At 38.7% G+C, this 17,462-nt stretch overlaps 1 protein-coding gene across 2 annotated transcripts in view; it reads left to right on the top strand.

Annotated features, from left to right (window-relative positions):
• Nucleotides 1-17,462, top strand: part of Rnf17 (ring finger protein 17) — a 129,921-nt gene that overhangs the window by 94,283 nt on the left and 18,176 nt on the right. The window contains exons 20-26 of one of the 2 annotated variants that reach the window (XM_038310478.1): nucleotides 557-784; nucleotides 1,636-1,786; nucleotides 1,920-2,038; nucleotides 3,759-3,853; nucleotides 5,744-5,751; nucleotides 6,670-6,785; nucleotides 9,832-10,118. In XM_038310478.1, coding sequence (XP_038166406.1) covers nucleotides 557-784; nucleotides 1,636-1,786; nucleotides 1,920-2,038; nucleotides 3,759-3,853; nucleotides 5,744-5,751; nucleotides 6,670-6,785; nucleotides 9,832-10,118 — 1,004 coding nt within the window. The remainder of the gene's footprint in view (nucleotides 1-556; nucleotides 785-1,635; nucleotides 1,787-1,919; nucleotides 2,039-3,758; nucleotides 3,854-5,743; nucleotides 5,752-6,669; nucleotides 6,786-9,831; nucleotides 10,119-17,462) is intronic. The other variant, XM_038310477.1, reaches the window with a different exon arrangement.

Raw genomic sequence — 17,462 nt, 5'->3', positions numbered from 1 at the left:
TTGTTTCACAGAATGCATTCTAATGGTAATTACATTTCTGTTTACAAACTGATACCTTTTACTGACCAATGCTCTCTAGCCAAAGGTTGTGAAACTCAGAGTTGTTTTCTTTGTGAGCTGAAGTTGTGAGTAAAGTTGGTAAATTAATCTATTGTTAAAGTTAAAAAATTTGGGTTTAGAGCTGGGCTGTGGTGGCACACACTTTAATTCCAGCATTCGGGAGGCAGAGGCAGGTAGATCTCTGTGAGTTTGAGGCTAGCCTGGTCTACAAGAGCTAGTTCCAGGACAGGTTCCAAAGCTACAGAGATTCCCTGTCATGAAAAAACTAAAAAAAAAAAAAAAGTTTGGGTTTAGATTTGTTTTTGTGTGTCCTTGCTTTGCTTTGGTGTTGGTGAAACACTCTTTTTTTTTTTTTTTTTAAAAAGTCAACTTTAGTAATTGTTATTGATATCAAAGTTTGGAAACAAAATTATAGATAAGACATGTTCTCTTAAAATAAGCAAATATTAATATCTTACCGACTATTCATTTTTCCAACTTCTGTTATTTTTTTTAGATACACCCTCAAAGATAATTCTAAAAAGCATCTTGAAGTATGGGATCCTTCTCCTGAAGAAATCATTTCAAGTGAAATAAACAGCTTAAGTCCTCTGTCTGTAAAATCTCTACCTAATGAGAATTTCCAGGCCTTATATAACAAGGAACTGCCTGTGAATATATGTAATGTAATATCTCCTGAGAAGATTTATGTTCAGTGGTTATTAACAGAAAACTCACTTAATAGGTATAATATACAAATATTAATAGGTATAATGTACAATTATTAATAAGTATAATAGACAATGAAAGTGAGTGTCTGTGGTTTCATTCTTCTTATACTTTGATTCAAATATCTAGATGCCATAGTGTTTAATTTTTGAAAGTCATGAAATTATTTCAACTAAATTGACTCTAAGTTCTTTTTTTAAAAAAATCATAACATCTCGTTTTTGGCTATTGGCATAGTAGAATTTATGCCATGAGTACTTACTAAGTACCTTACTCCATGACAGCCTGTTTTAGTGTTGAGGATTCTTTGTTGGCATAGGACTTAAACTATAGTCAAGAGGGATGATGAACAAATAAAACTTAGTGTGTGGATGATAAAAGAGTAATAAACAGAAGTTCTCCTTTGAGAAGGAGAATGGTTTTAAGATGTTTGAGGGTCTTTTCAAATGTGTCCTAAGCTAGGCACTAAGGAAGTAGAGGCAGCAGGCCTCTGTGAGTTCAAAGTCAGCCTGGAAAACACAGTGAGTTCCATGTCAACCATAGATACATAGTGTGACCCTCTCTCAAAAAAAAAAATAAAAACTTCGAGATGTACAAAATGGTATATGCCTGTGGAGAAGCTCACATTCTAAACTGCTATCAGTGTGTCTGGAAAGAGACCGGAGAGCAGCCCAGGGTTGTGTATGAGGAACCTTAATCTCAAGCAGAGGGAAGAACGAGTTCAAAGGCAGAGATGCTTTTGAACATACAGTCAAAGTTGTATCCAGATTGACCAGAGGGGAATGACTAAAGGGTTTTGGAAGAAAATATCTTGTCAGACAGATCAATAAGAAATTTTTTGAAATTAAAACATTTTGTATCCTACAGTTTGGAAGAGAAGATGACAGCTGCCTATGAGAACTCAGAATGGAAACCTGTTAGGTGGGAACGTGACATGCACTGTGCTGTTAAGGTCCCAGCTAAAAGTCAGTGGAGAAGAGGCCAGATTATCAGAATGGTCACGGACACATTGGTGGAGGTAAGTGTCATCGTGAAAATGCATTTTCACTTGTTCAATGATTACTTACTTCAGTTCCTTTTATGCTTTACAACTCGAAAAAAATTTCTTGAAATGTTGCCTTTCCCTAAATTTAAGTTTACTCTTCTCACAGGTCTTGCTGTATGATGTGGGTGTTGAACTAGTAGTGAGTATTCACTGTCTAAGAGAACTTCAAGACAGTCTAAAGACCATGGGAAGATTGTCTCTAGAATGCTCACTTGTTGATATAAGGTAGTTTTTAACTAAGTAAATTAAGTTTCTCTTTATTATATATTATCATTTTAAATATTTTATCATGGTTCTTGTCAGTTTTAATACATTCTGAAACTTTCATACAATCTCATTAAGGGTTTTTTGAGAGGGATACTGAGATAAATTTCTTCTGTGTCAGTGGTTCTTAACCTGTGGATTGTAACCCCCCCACAGGTGTCATATATTAGATATCCTGTAAATCAGATATTTATAGTATGATTCATAACAGTAGCAAAGTTACAATTATGACAAAAACATGATGAACTAACTGTATTAAAGGGTCACAGCATTAGGAAGGTTGAAAACCACTGCTCTGTGTAGTCCTGGAACTTGCTCTCTAGACCAGAAATTCACCTGCCTCTGCCTCCTGAGTGCTGGAATTAAAGGTGTGCACCACCATGCCCAGATTCATTAAAGAATAATAGAAAGAGAGAATAATAAATGTTTGAGCCTATAAATGTAATAACATTAAAGAAATAGAAGGAAGCTAAATAGAATTTAAACTGTTGAAAATAAAAAACGCTTTGAGGAAAACTAAAGGCGGATGGACATAAAATATGCTTCATAAGCTTCCAGTTATACAGGAGATAGAAGGGTAAATTAGTCATAGTAGTAGGTGGTATAAAAGACCAACAGAAAATAGAATCAGAAAACTGAAAAATCAACTGAATGTGATGTCCATACCTGCAAGTCTAGCGTTCAGGAGCCTAAGCCAAGAGAATCATAAGTTCAAAACCCAGCCCAAGCTACATAGTAAGACCTGTGTTCAAAAGAAAGGAGAGAAGGCAGAGTTAGTTCAGAACAAGATGATTGACAAAAAAGCAGTTTGAAAAGAGATGGCAATTCGCAACCCAAGAAAAATTAGAAGTAAATAACAGAAAAGTGGAGCTAAACTAGGAAAAGTACAAAAGCACCTCTGACTGTGGAGATGGCTCGGTGGGTGGAGGCACTTGGCCAGTATGCCAAATGAGGCCAGTCTCCAGGACCCACATGCGGAGGAGAACCAAAGCCCCAAGTTGTCCTCTGACCTCCACATTTGTATTAGGGCATTTGTGAATGTACATACACATATAGAGAGTATAGCTTTAAAAAGAACTAAAAATAATTTTAATTTTGAAAAAAATCCACAGGGTTCAAAAGAAAAAAGATCTCTTATCACCCAAGAAGAGTCAGCATAAGTTTTGTAAACATCTCAAGGAAAAAAGCTGGTAACAGTACAAGAAAAAAAATTAATTCATGAAAGACTTCAGAACTATATATCGAGAAAGTACATGGCTTATCAAAGAAAATCAACTCAGAATAGTGAACTCTCGGAGATAGTTGGTTTACAAAGGAAAGAAAAGCCTAATGTCATTGCTAGTGCTTTATAATAAAAATAATTAAGTAGCATATCTAAATACTTAAAGAAGTGGGAAGGTATAGGTTTTCTATCCAGACAAACTTCAGGGTAGCTGTAGAACAGACACACACACACAATGTATAATATATGTAATACAGAGATACATATATTCATTAGCTCACATAGAAACGGGATAAAGGCAATGAAAGTGGGAAAGAAAATTATGTAAAAAGCATAAATTCATGTTCACATTTGTTTCTCATCATATGAGGGTTCAGACCATGCATGTTTTTATATTATTTCTAAGTATATCAATACTCTGTGATACACGCTGTAATACAGATATTCCTTTTGCTTCAGACCAGCTGGTGGAAGTGACAAGTGGACAGCAACAGCCTGTGACTGTCTCTCACTGTACCTTACTGGAGCTATAGCAACCATAATCTTGCAGGTAGGTACAATGTCCTGGCTAGTTTTATGTCAACTTGACCAAGCTAAAGTCATCTGAAAGGAGGGAACTTCAGTGGAAAGGAGCATTTTCTTAATTAGTGATTGATGAGGATGGCCCAACCCTAGTGGGTGGTGCCTCCCCTGGGCTGGTGGTCCTGGGTTCTATAAGAAAGCAGACTGAGCAAACCATGAGGAGCAAGACAGCAAGCAGTGCTCTTCCATAGCCTCTGCATCAGCTCCTGCCCCCAGGTTCCTTCCCAGTTTTAGTTCTTGTCCTGACTTCCTTGACAAAAGATAAACAATTATAACAGATATTTGCTTATTGTTTCATTGAAGTTGTCATCTATTCTAAGTTTATTTTCTTGTTATGAAAATAACAGCAAAATATTTGGAAGTTTTTTCCAAACTATGTTGAGCTTATGTTAAAGTAGTATACTTGTGCACAATAACTTTGTGGCATGGTGGCATATAGTAATAATCCCAGAACTCAGGAGATAGGAGGAGTAGCAAAAGTTAAATCCTTAGCAGGGCATGTTGATGTACTACTTTAATTCCAGCACTCTGCAGGCAGAGAGATCTCTGTGAGCTAGAGGACAGCCTGGTCTCCACAGCAAGTTCTAGGCCAGCCAGGTGCTACATAGTAAGACTGTCTTAGAAATTAATTACTTAATTATATAGATGCGTGCGGGGGGTGTATTTATTAAGATACACACTCTGGGCAGTGGTGGCGCACACATTTAATCCCAACACTCTGAAGGCAAAGGCAGGCAGATCTCTCTGAATTCGAGGCCAGCCTGGTCTACAGAGCTAGTTCCAGGACAGCCAAAGCTACAGAGAAACCCTGTCTTGAAAAAAAAACAAAACAAAACCCAAAAAGGTATACACAGACATATCAGAGCACAAGTCATGGCTCCTATGTAGAGGTCAGAGTACAATTTATAGTAGTTGGTTCACCTTTTACCTTGTGAGTCCTGAGATAGTGAACTTAGGTCATTAGATGTATCAGTAAGCAGCTTTACCTGCTCTGCCAGCTTGCCCAGCAGAAAAGCTAAAATAAGTAAACAAGTTAAGTAGATGGTCCCACAAGTGTTCATTGTGACTGAATCGAAGTATTTCTAAAGTCATGTGCTTGAGTTGAAATTGTGTATGTTAGGGCTGGAGAGATGGCTCAGCAGTTAAGAGCATTGCCTGCCCTTCCAAAGGTCCTGAGTTCAATTTCCAGCAACCACATGGTGGCTCACAACCATCTGTAATGAGGTCTGGTGCCCTCTTCTGGCCTTCAGGCATACACACAGACAGAATATTGTATACATAATAAATAAATAAATAAACAAATAAACAAATAAATTTTTAAAGAAGAAATTGTGTATGTTAGAAAATAACATATAGCCGGGCGGTGGTGGCGCACGCCTTTAATCCCAGCGCTCGGGAGGCAGAGGCAGGCGGATCTCTGTGAGTTCGAGGCCAGCCTGGTCTACAAGAGCTAGTTCCAGGGCAGGTTCTAGAAACTACAGGGAAACCCTGTCTCGAAAAACCAAAAAAAAAAAAAAAAAAAAAAAAAAGAAAATAACATATAAAGTAACTATTGGACTAGATGACTCAGAAGTCTGGCTTCTTTTCTAGAAGTCTTGAGTTCAATTCCCAGTAACCACAGGGTGGCTCACAGCCATCTATAATGAGATCTGCTGCCCTCTTCTGGCCGCAGGCAGAATACTAATAATAAACCTTGCCAGGCCTTTCATTCCAGCACTTGGAGGGCAGAGGCAGGTAACACCCTGTCTTGAAAAACCAAACAAACAAACAAACAAATAAGTGAATAAACAAACTAGCTAATCTTTAAATAAAACATCTTTCTAAAGTCTTTAGACAATTAAGCTCAGGCTCAGACTGGAGAGATAGCCCAGTGGTTAAGGCTAGTCTTTCAGACTTTGACCTGGGTTCAATCCCCAGCACCCTCATGATAGCTAACAACTGTTTGTAACTATAGTTCCAGGGGATCTACCCTCACACAGACAAAACTCCCATGCTTATGAAATAAAATTAAAAAGCTGTATTTTTAAGAAAATTAAGCTCATAAGTCAAAAAGAACTGATACAGTGTACATGTTTGTGGGTGTGGCTTTGGGAAGCATGTCTTCATAAGAAAGTATTCTAGTTTCCTCTGTTCTGTTCTGCCTCATTGAATTTTCTTATGTAACTCATTTTCCATGTTACCTTTTTTATGTATACTTTCTTCACTTTTATACCTTTTTTTTTTTTCAAGACTGGGTTTCTCTGTAGCTTTGGAGCCTGTCCTGGAACTAGCTCTTATAGACCAGGCTGGCCTGGAACTCACAGAGATCCACCTGCCTCTGCCTCCCAAAGGAGGCAGGATTAAAGGTGTGTGCCACAACCACCCAGCTACTTTTATGTCTTTTCATATGAAGTAGAGCATGTTTTGTAGGAAAGTAAAGCACACATTGGATATTTCCAGAACTGAAGGGAATAGAGAAGCATGCTAACTCAATTAGGGAGGGGGAAATTTTTTTCCAGTTCACTTGATTGGGGTTTTTGGTGGTGAGAGGTTTGTTTGTTTGTTTGTTTTGACCATAGTAGTGAGGTCTTCCGAATTTATTCCCAAAACACATACCTGAAAAGAGATACAACATAAAAAATTAAAATGTTTCTATCAGTGCTGACTCTCTTCCATGCTGTTTCCCTTATATATTTAGATGTCAAAATAATGTTAGCTGGGATTGATTCTTTCATAGAAAATGTAGAAGAAATTCTTTTGAAAAATACTGCCTGTGAGATTTCACTTTTTGTCTGATAAATCTTTTCAGGAAAACAGCACAACATGGCCATTACCTGTGAAAATTTTCTGCCGAGATGAAAAAGGAGAACGTGTTGATGTTTCTAAATATTTGATTAAAAAAGGTTTGGCTTTAAAAGAAAGAAGGTACAGACTTTTGAATAATTTTCTGATGTCAATTTCTGATGATGCTTCATAACTGCCTATGTAATCTGTGGGTGTTTTCAAACCTTTGCTCTTAAAGATGATTTATAATCTAATTCCTAATGAGCTATCCTAGAAATAAATAGCTTATTTCTTTATTCACATGAGTAAAACTCTTGCATACCAAAAACCAGCTTATTACGTACTGGCTTTCAAGGATACATGTGGGCTTCTCGAGAGGGCTTTGTCACTGGGGTCTTGGGGAGCTAGTTTTATGAGCATGTTAACACGGAGGATTACTTGTATGATAAGCTGGGGAAAGACAGAGAATCTGAATAAGAGGAGACCCCCAGAATAGGACATTTCCCCCCCCCCTTTTTTTAAAGATTTATTTATTATATATACAGTGTTCTGTCTGCATGTATGCCTACAGGCCAGAAGAGGGCACCTGATCTCATTAAGAATGATTGTGAGCTACCATGTGGTTGCTGGGAATTGAACTCAGGACCTCTGGAAGAACAACCAGTGTTCTTAACCACTGAGCCATCTCTCCAGCCCACATATTCCCCTTTTTGTCCTTATGCATGGTTTTCCACATGTGCCGTAGCATCTGATCCATGATGGTGGAAACCCACAATTTTGGAAGCTAATGGATTGGAGCAAAGAGTAGTTATCAGTTTTCTCCAACAGCCATACAGGTTCCAGCTGGTTTGGACAGACTTATCTTTGCTGTCTGCTAAGCAGCTTTGGTTAGGCTGAAAGCTATCATGAACAGCATGGCAGGAGGACTTGAAGAGGGGAGGAAGAGAGAAAGGACATAGAGAGTGAGAACATGGAGACCTCCTTGGGCTGGAGTGATGGTTTAGTAGTTAAGAGTACAGGCTGCTCTTGAAAATGACGTGGGTTCAGTTCCCAGCACCCACACGGTGACTCACAACCATCTGTAACTCCAATTCTAAAAGATCAGAAGCCCTCTTCTGTCTCTGAAGGCACAGACATACATGTAGTCAAAACACCCATACACAAAATCAGTATTTTTAAAACAATATCATAAATCATAGTAACATTAACAAATTAATTTACTAATCTGCTAAAAAAGAGTTATTTACAAATTGCATTTGTAGCGGGAGCTGGATGGAAGTTGTTGAACAACTTTGAACAATAAATTATGTAGTTACCAAAAAAGGCAGAGGCATTTTATATGTTAATCCTGGGATTCCTTATTTTTTGAATTTTCAAAACAACTTTTGTGAATAAAATCATTATATTTAAATGAAAATTCATGAGGTTGACTTTTGGCACCAACAAATATATTTTACAAAAAGAAATATTTCAAGTACATTTGTAAGAGAGGGATGTTTAATTTAGTGTGAAACCTGCATATATGTATATATACACATGCATTTGTATCTGTATAGATTTACATATCTTAAAATCAGACGTAAGTATCATATGAGTTAAGTAACTTACAGGCCTTATTATCTGAATTAATCACTTTTTTCAACATAAAATAATAGGACACAAATTACATAAAGTGAATTATGTAAAACCCTTGGGAAAACATGTCATCTTGCCAGCACATGACAACACTGAAGGAACCCTTCTTTATAAAGGATTAAGAAGTGTCTAGGGGAGTTTTTCTGAGAGGAATCTAGGAGTTGTACCTGCTGCTTGACTGAGAGTTGCAGTACAGGCGGGGGATGAGAAAAGAGGGCAGGGTTGGAGCTTTGTGTAGCTTCTGGGGAGGAAGGAAAAGGTTTGACTCGAGGCAACTTGATAGGCTAGAGAAAATATAGAAGTCATATCCTCTTGAGCAGCAGCAGTGGGTTTTAAAAAAGCCAGCTGAAGCCCTGAATATTTAGTTCACAGCTTGGATTCTTCCTGCAAAGGAGATACCAGCAGATATATAGATGCAAATAAAATAGATACAGGAACAGGTAGGTAGAGATACAGGTACACATAGATACAAATGGATATAGATATATGTAGACATAGATCTTTTTTGAGAACTTAAAAGTAACTTTTTAGAATTTCCTGTTTATCTATCAGGGTGGCAGGGAAGAGGTCAAAAGATGAACAGAGAGGTTCAAGTAGTTTGGACAAGAGAATCTTAACCCAGTGTTAGGGGTTTAAGGAGAGCTCAGCAGTCATAAGAGAGGGTAACGTTCACCAAAGCGGTGATTGAGGTGCAGATAGCCTGAAAGACAGAGCTTTCCATCAAAGTTAGCTTTGGATAAAAGGGTAGAAGATAGAAGAGATAAGCATCCCTGGATGTCATGAGAGGGGAGAGAGAAGAGACACTAGCACATACTGAGCTTTCCAGAGCACATCTTAACTTTTAAAACTTCCCCAGAATGGGTGTCTGTCTTAGGGCTTCTGTTGCTGTGATGAACACATGAAACATCATGACCAAAAAGCAGGAGGAAGGGTTTGTTCAGCTGACACTGAACACCAGAGGAAGTCAGGACAGGAGCTCAAACAGGGCAGGATCCTGATGCAGAGGCTATGGAGGAGTCCTGCTTACTGGCCTGCTCTCCATGGCTTACTCAGCATTTTTTATAAAATCCAAGACCTCCTGCCTGGGGATAGCACCACCCACAATGGGCTAGACCCTCCCCCATCAATCACTAATTAAGAAAATGCCCTACAGGCTTGCTTTCAGCCCTCTCTTATGGGAGGCACTTTCTTAGTTGAGGTTCCCTCCTCTCAGATGACTTTAGCTTGTGTCAAGTTGGCATACAGCTGTCCAGCACAGTGTCAAAGAAGCAAATTGCTTATAGTTTCCAGTTTCTTCTAGAGAAGTAGATAGCAGAGCTGGCAGAGAGTGATCTACCAGGTGAATGATACCATCTAGAGCTCCCACGCCGCTTTCCTCTTTTCTTTTCCTCCTGTGACTGTCTAGTCCACCTCATGAAAGACTAGTTCATCCTGGACTAGAGGAAAGGTTTTAGTTAAATGTTAACACATATTTGAATGTTTTTTTTTTCATTTTTTTCTTTAGAATTTTATCTTTGCTTCCATTTAGATATGTTGTTGTTTGATGTTACAGAACTAGTAAATCAAATAAGAGCCATTCATCTGAGACATCTTTGGAAATCCCCCCGGAACAAGGAGAGTCAATAGTTACTAAGTGCTTTAAAACTAACTTTGACACTAACAAGAAAATTGCTGATAAAAACAGTGAACACAAAGTACCTGATTCAAAGGAGAAAAAATCAGAAACCAGAACCACCGGATGCTATAAACCACCAGCTATTCCTAACACAAATGCATTTGAGGCAGTAGTGAGCTGCATTGGTGATGATGGAACTATATTTGTAGTGCCTAAATTATCAGGTAAGGTCCTTTATATTATAAAGGTTTCTTTAGTAACTCTGGACCTAGCATGATAGAAAAAAAAACTGAAAGTCTTTGGGAATACTGACCCTCTCTGAACCTCATTTTCAAGGGCTTATGAGGGGAATTAGGTTATTTCATCCAGTGCATGCGGAGTTCTTTTAAAAATTTCTAGCTAAGCTATTTGAGGGTTTCTTTTCTTAAATTACTTTAAATAATAAATTATTTCAACATATGTTCCCAGTTCTCTCCAGCCAGAGGACTGTCTGTGTCCCAGTGCTTGTCTACTAATGTAATTTCTCCATAGCTGGAGAAGTATGAGGCTGGAGACATGATGGCTCAGTTAAGATGCATACATACTGCTCTTGCAGAAGCCCCAAGTTCAGACCCCATCACCCAAGTTGGGTGTTTCAAAATTGCCTGTTAATCCAGCTCTAGAGTATCCAACCAACACTGTCTTCTGACCTTCCTAGATATCCACATAGACATGCTTATGTGCATATAATTAAAAATAAATCTTTAAAAAGAACAAAAGAACAAGCTAGAGAAGAGGCTCAGTAGTTAAGGGCATTAGGAGTTTCTATGATTAGGAGTTTCTATGATTGACAGGCGGGCGGAGGTCTTTTGCTGGGGCAGGCTGCTCCAGGACTAGATGCACCTTTCCCTCCCCCATTAGTTGACCATCAGGGCAGAGAAACCAGCACTACAAGGTTTCTGTGGAATGCTGAGTTTGTTTCTGTTTACCTGATGAGAATCCTCTCTGTTTACTGGGTAAGAATGTGCCTGGATTGGGACCAGGCTCTCATCTTAGGACATTGTCAGCAGCACTGCCATTCTGGGACTTGCTTTGTGACCTAACAGCAGAGGTACCACAGGAAGCTGAATTTAAAAATGACCTTCAAAGAGAATATTAAGGGAAAGCTTCCTTCCTACAGCCTGTTAAAGTGGATGTGTGTGTGTGTGTGTGTGTGTGTGTGTGTCTGTCTGTCTGTCTGTCTGTCTGTCTGTCTGTCTGTCTGTCTGCATGAACGTACAGGCATATATCAGATCCCCTGAAGCTAAAGTTACAGATGTTTGTGAGACCTTTTGGCCTGTTATAGGGGTACTAGGATTTGAACTCTGACCATCATGATTGCTCAGCGAGTACTCCTGAGCTATCTCTCCAGCCGCTTAAATTTTCTTTTTAGAATCTTTCTTAGAAGAACATCATTATCAAAATTTGTGTAGCCAATACAAAATTTTGTAACCTAACAAAACTTCTATCATAAAATTCAATCAATGTTGTCTTATATTAAGAAAAAAACTATACTTTCAATAAACTATACTGTTTTAAATGTCTATTCTCCAACGTTTTTGTTTGAAGATCAGAAAGTATTGTAGTCAAAGCATTTTAATGTTTTATGAAACTTACCTAATAGATTCAAATATAATACTTTATAATAGTTTAAAAAAAGATTCAAGTCTGGGTGAGGGCATATGTGTGCCACAGCATGTATATGAAGGTCAGAGGACAGTTTTTGTAGGTGGATTTTTTTTTTTTTACTGTCGAATCTGGGAATCGAACTCAGATCGTCAGGTTTGCATAGCAAGTACCTTTACCCACTAAGCCATGTTTCTTTAAAGTCTCCATTTTAAGAAAAAAAATTAGTTTTTTTTTTCTTTTTAAAAATTGTCTTATTTTCATTTATGTGTATGTATCTGTTATATGTGTGCTTGTACCAGAGGAAGAAAGAGAATCTTGGACCCTGGAATTGGAGTTACCAGCAGTTGTGAGTCATGAGTGTGTACTGAGTCCTTTGAAAGAGCAGCAAGCACTCTTAACCACCAGACCAACTCTCCAGCCCCCATTTTAGTAGGCTTTTAAGAAATAAGAATACCTAACTGTGGGACTAGAGAGATGGCTCAGCAGTTAAGAGCACTGGCTGTTCTTCCAGAGATTCTGAGTTCAATTCCCTGCAACCACGTGGTGGCTCACAATCATCTCTAATGAGATCTGGTGCCCTCTTCTGGCATACAGGCATATATGCAGGTAGAACACTGGATACATAATAAAATACTTACATAACATACATACATAACATATATATATATATATATATACACATACATACATACATAACTTAATGTTTACTGTAAGGCAGTAAAGATTAGTCAGGTGTTTGAACAAGTTATTAAATGTAAAATATATGTCAGAATAAAAGAAATGAAGATCACCTGATTTTATTCTAAATCTCTCATTCAGTTACTTTTAAGTATTTGTGTGTTAAGGGAGGTGTGCGTGTGTGTTTAGATGGCCACAGAGTCCAAAGGGCGTTAGGTCGGCTGGAGCTGGAGCTGCAGGTGTGCGCCAGCCACCCAGCCAAGCTCAGGTCGTGTGTACAGGATCACCACATGATCTTAATCACTAAGCCATTTCCCCAGACCCGTAGACCTGTTTGTTTGTTTGTTTGTTTTTAGGTAAGTAGGAGTGAAGTGGCTGCATATTTGAGGGGTGGGGCCTGGGAAGGCCAGAGGATGAGTCAGATCCTTTGGAGCTGACATGAGTAGGTTTTAATCTGGGCTCTAGACCTTTGGAAGGGTGGTAAGCACTCTTAAACACTAAGCCATTTTTTGAAAACTTTTTCTGTAAATCAGTTTTGTTAGATCTTTTGTAAACCATACTAGAGGTTTTGTTTTGTGTACTTCCCCCCCCCCCCGCAATCTTAGGTTCCAAAATTAACATTTCAAAAAACTGGATCCCATAGTTAACATTTGAATATCTACATTTCATTTACACGTGACTAAATAAAAACTTTGAATTACCATATTTGTTTAAGAAGGAAAAAGAAAATATAGGCAACAGTTCCTCTAAGTCCAAAAGTTATCTTTAAAATGTTCACACATTTTATTTTTTTTTAAATATTTATTTATTATGTATACAATACTCTGTCTACATGTATGCCTGCAGGCCAGAAGAGGGCGCTAGATCTCATTACAGATGGTTGTGAGCCACCATATGGTTGCTGGGAATTGAACTCAGGACCTTCGGAAGAGCAGGCAATGCTCTTAACCGCTGAGCCATCTCTCCAGCCCCTGTTCACACATTTTAAATTAGGCATGCCAAGAATAATTTTAGTATGCAGTGATTATTTAAAAAAAAAAAAAAAGAAAAGAAAAGCTAAACATACATTAAATAGTTACTTTTAGGAATCTTAGAGGCAGATTAAGTTTCTAATCCCATTCTTTTTGACATGTATTTCCTGTGAGATTGTTGTACTGTGGCCAGATACCTCAAGACTTCAGTTAAGACCCATGTTGCCTTGAGGTACCCAGAGAGCCAGAGGGAGCATTTTTCTCTATAGAGTTCAAGGGGTCCCCAATGTAAATAAATCTCTAATGCTACAACCATTATATTTTCAGCCTTTATTAGGTTAACTATCAGAGATCCACATTAAACACAAAATAACACACATTAAGTCAGAAGCACTCTTAAACTGTGTGTGTGTGTGTGTGTGTGTGTGTGTGTGTGTGTGTGTGTGTGTGTTGTTTGAGACAGGGTCTTACTATGTAACCTTGCTGCTCTGGAACTTGCTGCTGTAGCCAATGGTGCCCCGAATTCATAGAGATCTACCTATTTCTATGTCCCAAGTGCTGAATCAAAGGCATGTGTCTTCTAGCAAACTCAGATTAGTCAGCTAAAATTTTCTCTTAGAGCCACCAAAATATCATAGGCTTAATATTCCCCATGTTAAGACAAATTACAATAGAGATCTCTCACTTTTTTTTCATTTGTTTGGTTTGGTTTTTTGTTTTGTTTGTTTCTCTGTGAACCCCTGGTTGCCCTGAAACACTGCATAGACTAATCTGGCCTTGAACTCACAGAGATCCACCTGTCTTGAGTGGTGGGGGAAGGGGAATTAAAGGTGAGCACCACCACCACCCAACTTCAGATTTTTAATTCAAATTCAAATATAAGGAAGACAAGTTTCTCAAGAGTCTTTGTCTTGGTTCCACAGCATAGCAAGGCTATACCAATGACTATTCAAGCCTGTGACAGTGTAGATACTTTATCTCCTATCAGTTTGTACTGTAAACTGACCAAGAAAGAGCCAAATGGTTTCCACTTGGAGATAAAAACTAAGCCACACTCTAAAGGTGCATGCCAAATCAGGCTACACTGGAAAGCAAAGTAGGTGTTCTGCCACACTGAATCTGAGCTTTGCTGTTACATTCAGCATTCTGTGTAGTCCTCAAATTGACAGGCATTTCAAACATTCCTTCCTTAGTAATTGGCACCAAGAGCACAAAACAAACCAAGGTCCTGACCATAGGGACTTAAGCTTAAAGGCAGAGAGGAGTTGAGCAGCTAGAAGTGCTCGGGATTTCATTGCTGGAGCTGGAGCTTTAGAGCAGAAGCAAGTAGGCCAAGCTCAGATACCCATGTAGAGGGGCCTTGGATAATAGAGCTGGTGTTACAAAGGGTTCACTAATGAACTTGTGTAGGAGACATTAAGTCACACAGAGTAGGGTTTGCTAAGGGAGACTGCCTCCAAAATACCCCAAACTTAAGTTAGTGTGCTGACCAGAACTGTTAGAGATAGGCAAAATTCAGGATGCTAGGATATAATACTTATTTACCAAAATTGACCAGCCATTAGTCTCTACTCCATAACTAAGGAGACAGCCCTGACATACAACCTGCTGCTAGGCCCATTTCTCTATCAGAGATGTCTCTCAACAGACAAGGGGGCTGCACAGGGTGACAACTATCTTTAAGTCCTGGCCTGCCATAAAGGCTATAAAGTCCCAGTTACCTTTTGTTTGTTTGTTTGGAGGTTTTGGGGGTTTGTTTGGGTTTTTTTGGTTTGGTTTTTTGGTTGTTTGAGACAGGGTTTCTCTGTAGGTTTGAAGCCTGTCCTCTAACTCACTCTAGACCAGGCTGGCTTCAAACTCACAGAGATCCACCTGTCTCTGCCTCCTGAGTTCTGGGATTCAAGGTGTGTTCCATCACTACCCATCTCCCCAGTTAACTTCTTAAGAAAAGCATACTTTTCCAGGTGGGTAAGATGATCCTAGGTAACAGCTATTTGAAACATGACAACACAGTGTATTTAGAAATAATTTTGGCAATAATTTCTTTACAGTGTAAATCTCCCATCAGCCTAAATGGCCAGACTTGAAATCTCCTGTTTCTGTTTAAATTGTTCAAAATGTAACCTAGGACCCAGACCTGAAAGAATTTGAAGGATAACACCACATGTGGAATAAGCCAAAAGTGTACAAAAATTAATAACATCTATCTGTGGCCGGCTTCCCTTTGGGCATTAGCCAGAGCCATGTGTACAATAGGTCCTTCTTTTCCAGACTGTAAATTCTCATGGGTGAGGATGGGTGCATATTTCTGCTATGCCCCCATCAAGGTAGGACTGGAGATTTAGCTTGCTGTTAGAGTGTTTAACTTGCTTAAAGCCCTGGGTTTGGACCATTGGCACCATGAAAAATCCTTTCCTGTTCTGAGATCAGAAACATGTTCTACTATATCATTTTTATAGAAGACATCTACAATTCTGCTTTCTAGGTTTAGTTTTCTTTATTTTTGCTTGTTATATGTCATTGAGTGAGCAGGAGCTTCTTTCTTTTTTCTTTTGAATGTTTAAGATAGCACTTTATTCACTGTGTGGCCCAGGTTAACCTTTGATTTGCGTCTCTTGGTAACCAAGTGCTTCCTAAGTGGCAGGATTACAGATATGGACACTAGACCTGGCCTTTATAAATTTGTTTTTACTTTAGTCTTTAAAGTATTCCAGAATTGTTTTGTTTTGTTTTTTGTTTTTTTGTTTAGAGAGTTGTAAAGAAGATATTTGACTTCATTTTGTAAAGCTTTAATAATTTTGACCTAGCCCATTTACTTAGTATGGCTTCACTTTCCCTGCTGCTAGGTAGTGCTGCCTTTACCACAGATCAAGGCCCCACCCTCAATAGTATGCTTACCTGCACAAGATCCACAGAGACCACACCAGTTGACACATAGACATGGATGGAGGGAATTTCCACCAGGCCCCACCCCAAGATGAATATGCAAACTTGTAAAATGTATAAAATGCTCATGGATTTGGAGGAGGTGGGGTGGGAAGAGTCAGATCAAGGAGAGGGAGGTGGAAAGGATGCAAATATAGCATAAAAGTATAAAATTCTCAAATTAAAATATTCTGTACATGTATTGATTTTCTAAACAATTCTCATTTATTCTGTGTTGGCACCTTTACCAGAGTATTACTCTTAGTCGTAATATAGTTCTTTTCCTCTGCAGTATATATTGTCTTGTCACATAGTTACTTGATCTATGTCCCGTAGTCAGTGTAAAACACAGCTCTTTCTCCAATTGGAATGAAAAGAAAATCATTTATTCTGAGCAATATATAAGTGACCATGGCTCAGGAACATGGATTCAAGTTTCCCTGAATGACATGTTCCAGTGTACAAATGGTTGCATTATTTTCTTATAGTCACATAACAAAAAAAAATCATAAACCAGTGCATCTGGATGCTCTCAATGAAAATAGAAAATAAAAGTTTGAATTTGTTAAAATAAGAAATCAGTGCAAATATCTGCAAGTTCTTAAGGCTGCCTGGGGTTTGAGTGCAAATGCAGTGTTTGCTTTCTGAAATGATCCTAACTCACGTAACTAGGTGGCACAGACTTAGACTCAGAAGCCTCATTAGGGGCACACCTGATGATGAGGGTTTGGTAACTATGAATATACTGACATTTTCCTCTTAGTTGCTGAGCACCTGAAAGAGCAAGCCTGTGAATACTTGAGACATAGAACAACAGCTAATCTAGCTTAATTTGAGATGTCTAATCACTAAAACTGTTCAACTGTCATGAACTGGTATCCCATCTAGTCCTCTTGGTACCGATAATGTGGGTAGATGCGGTCATACCCAATTTACAGAGAACAAACTAAGGCTTATACCTGAGATAGCAAAACTAAAGAAGCAAGACTGAGGTGATGACTGACTTCAGAGCTTCCCTTCAATGGAAGTAGTCATAGGAGGGCTAGAGATACTGTGGGAAATGAGACAGTTGTAGTGAAACGAAAAATCCGGGCTGGGCTGAGGAGATGATAGTCCAGTCACGGGCATAGGGCTGGGCTGAGGAGATGATAGTCCAGTCATGGGCATAGGGCTGGGCTGAGGAGATGATAGTCCAGTCATAGGCAGTTTCTGGGGATTTACTAGTCTAGCTGGCTGAAATAGTACATTTCATGTTCAGTAAGAAACCCCATCTCAGAAAGTGAGAAGCAATTAAGGAAGGAATCTGGCAATCAGTGTCAGGCTTCATGAGTACTCACATGTGCATGC

Source organism: Arvicola amphibius, chromosome 13 (assembly GCF_903992535.2).
Source record: "Arvicola amphibius chromosome 13, mArvAmp1.2, whole genome shotgun sequence".
Lineage (NCBI taxonomy): Eukaryota > Metazoa > Chordata > Mammalia > Rodentia > Cricetidae > Arvicola > Arvicola amphibius.
The sequence above is the reverse complement of the archived record's forward strand: the minus strand, read 5'-3'. Positions and strand labels throughout refer to the sequence as shown.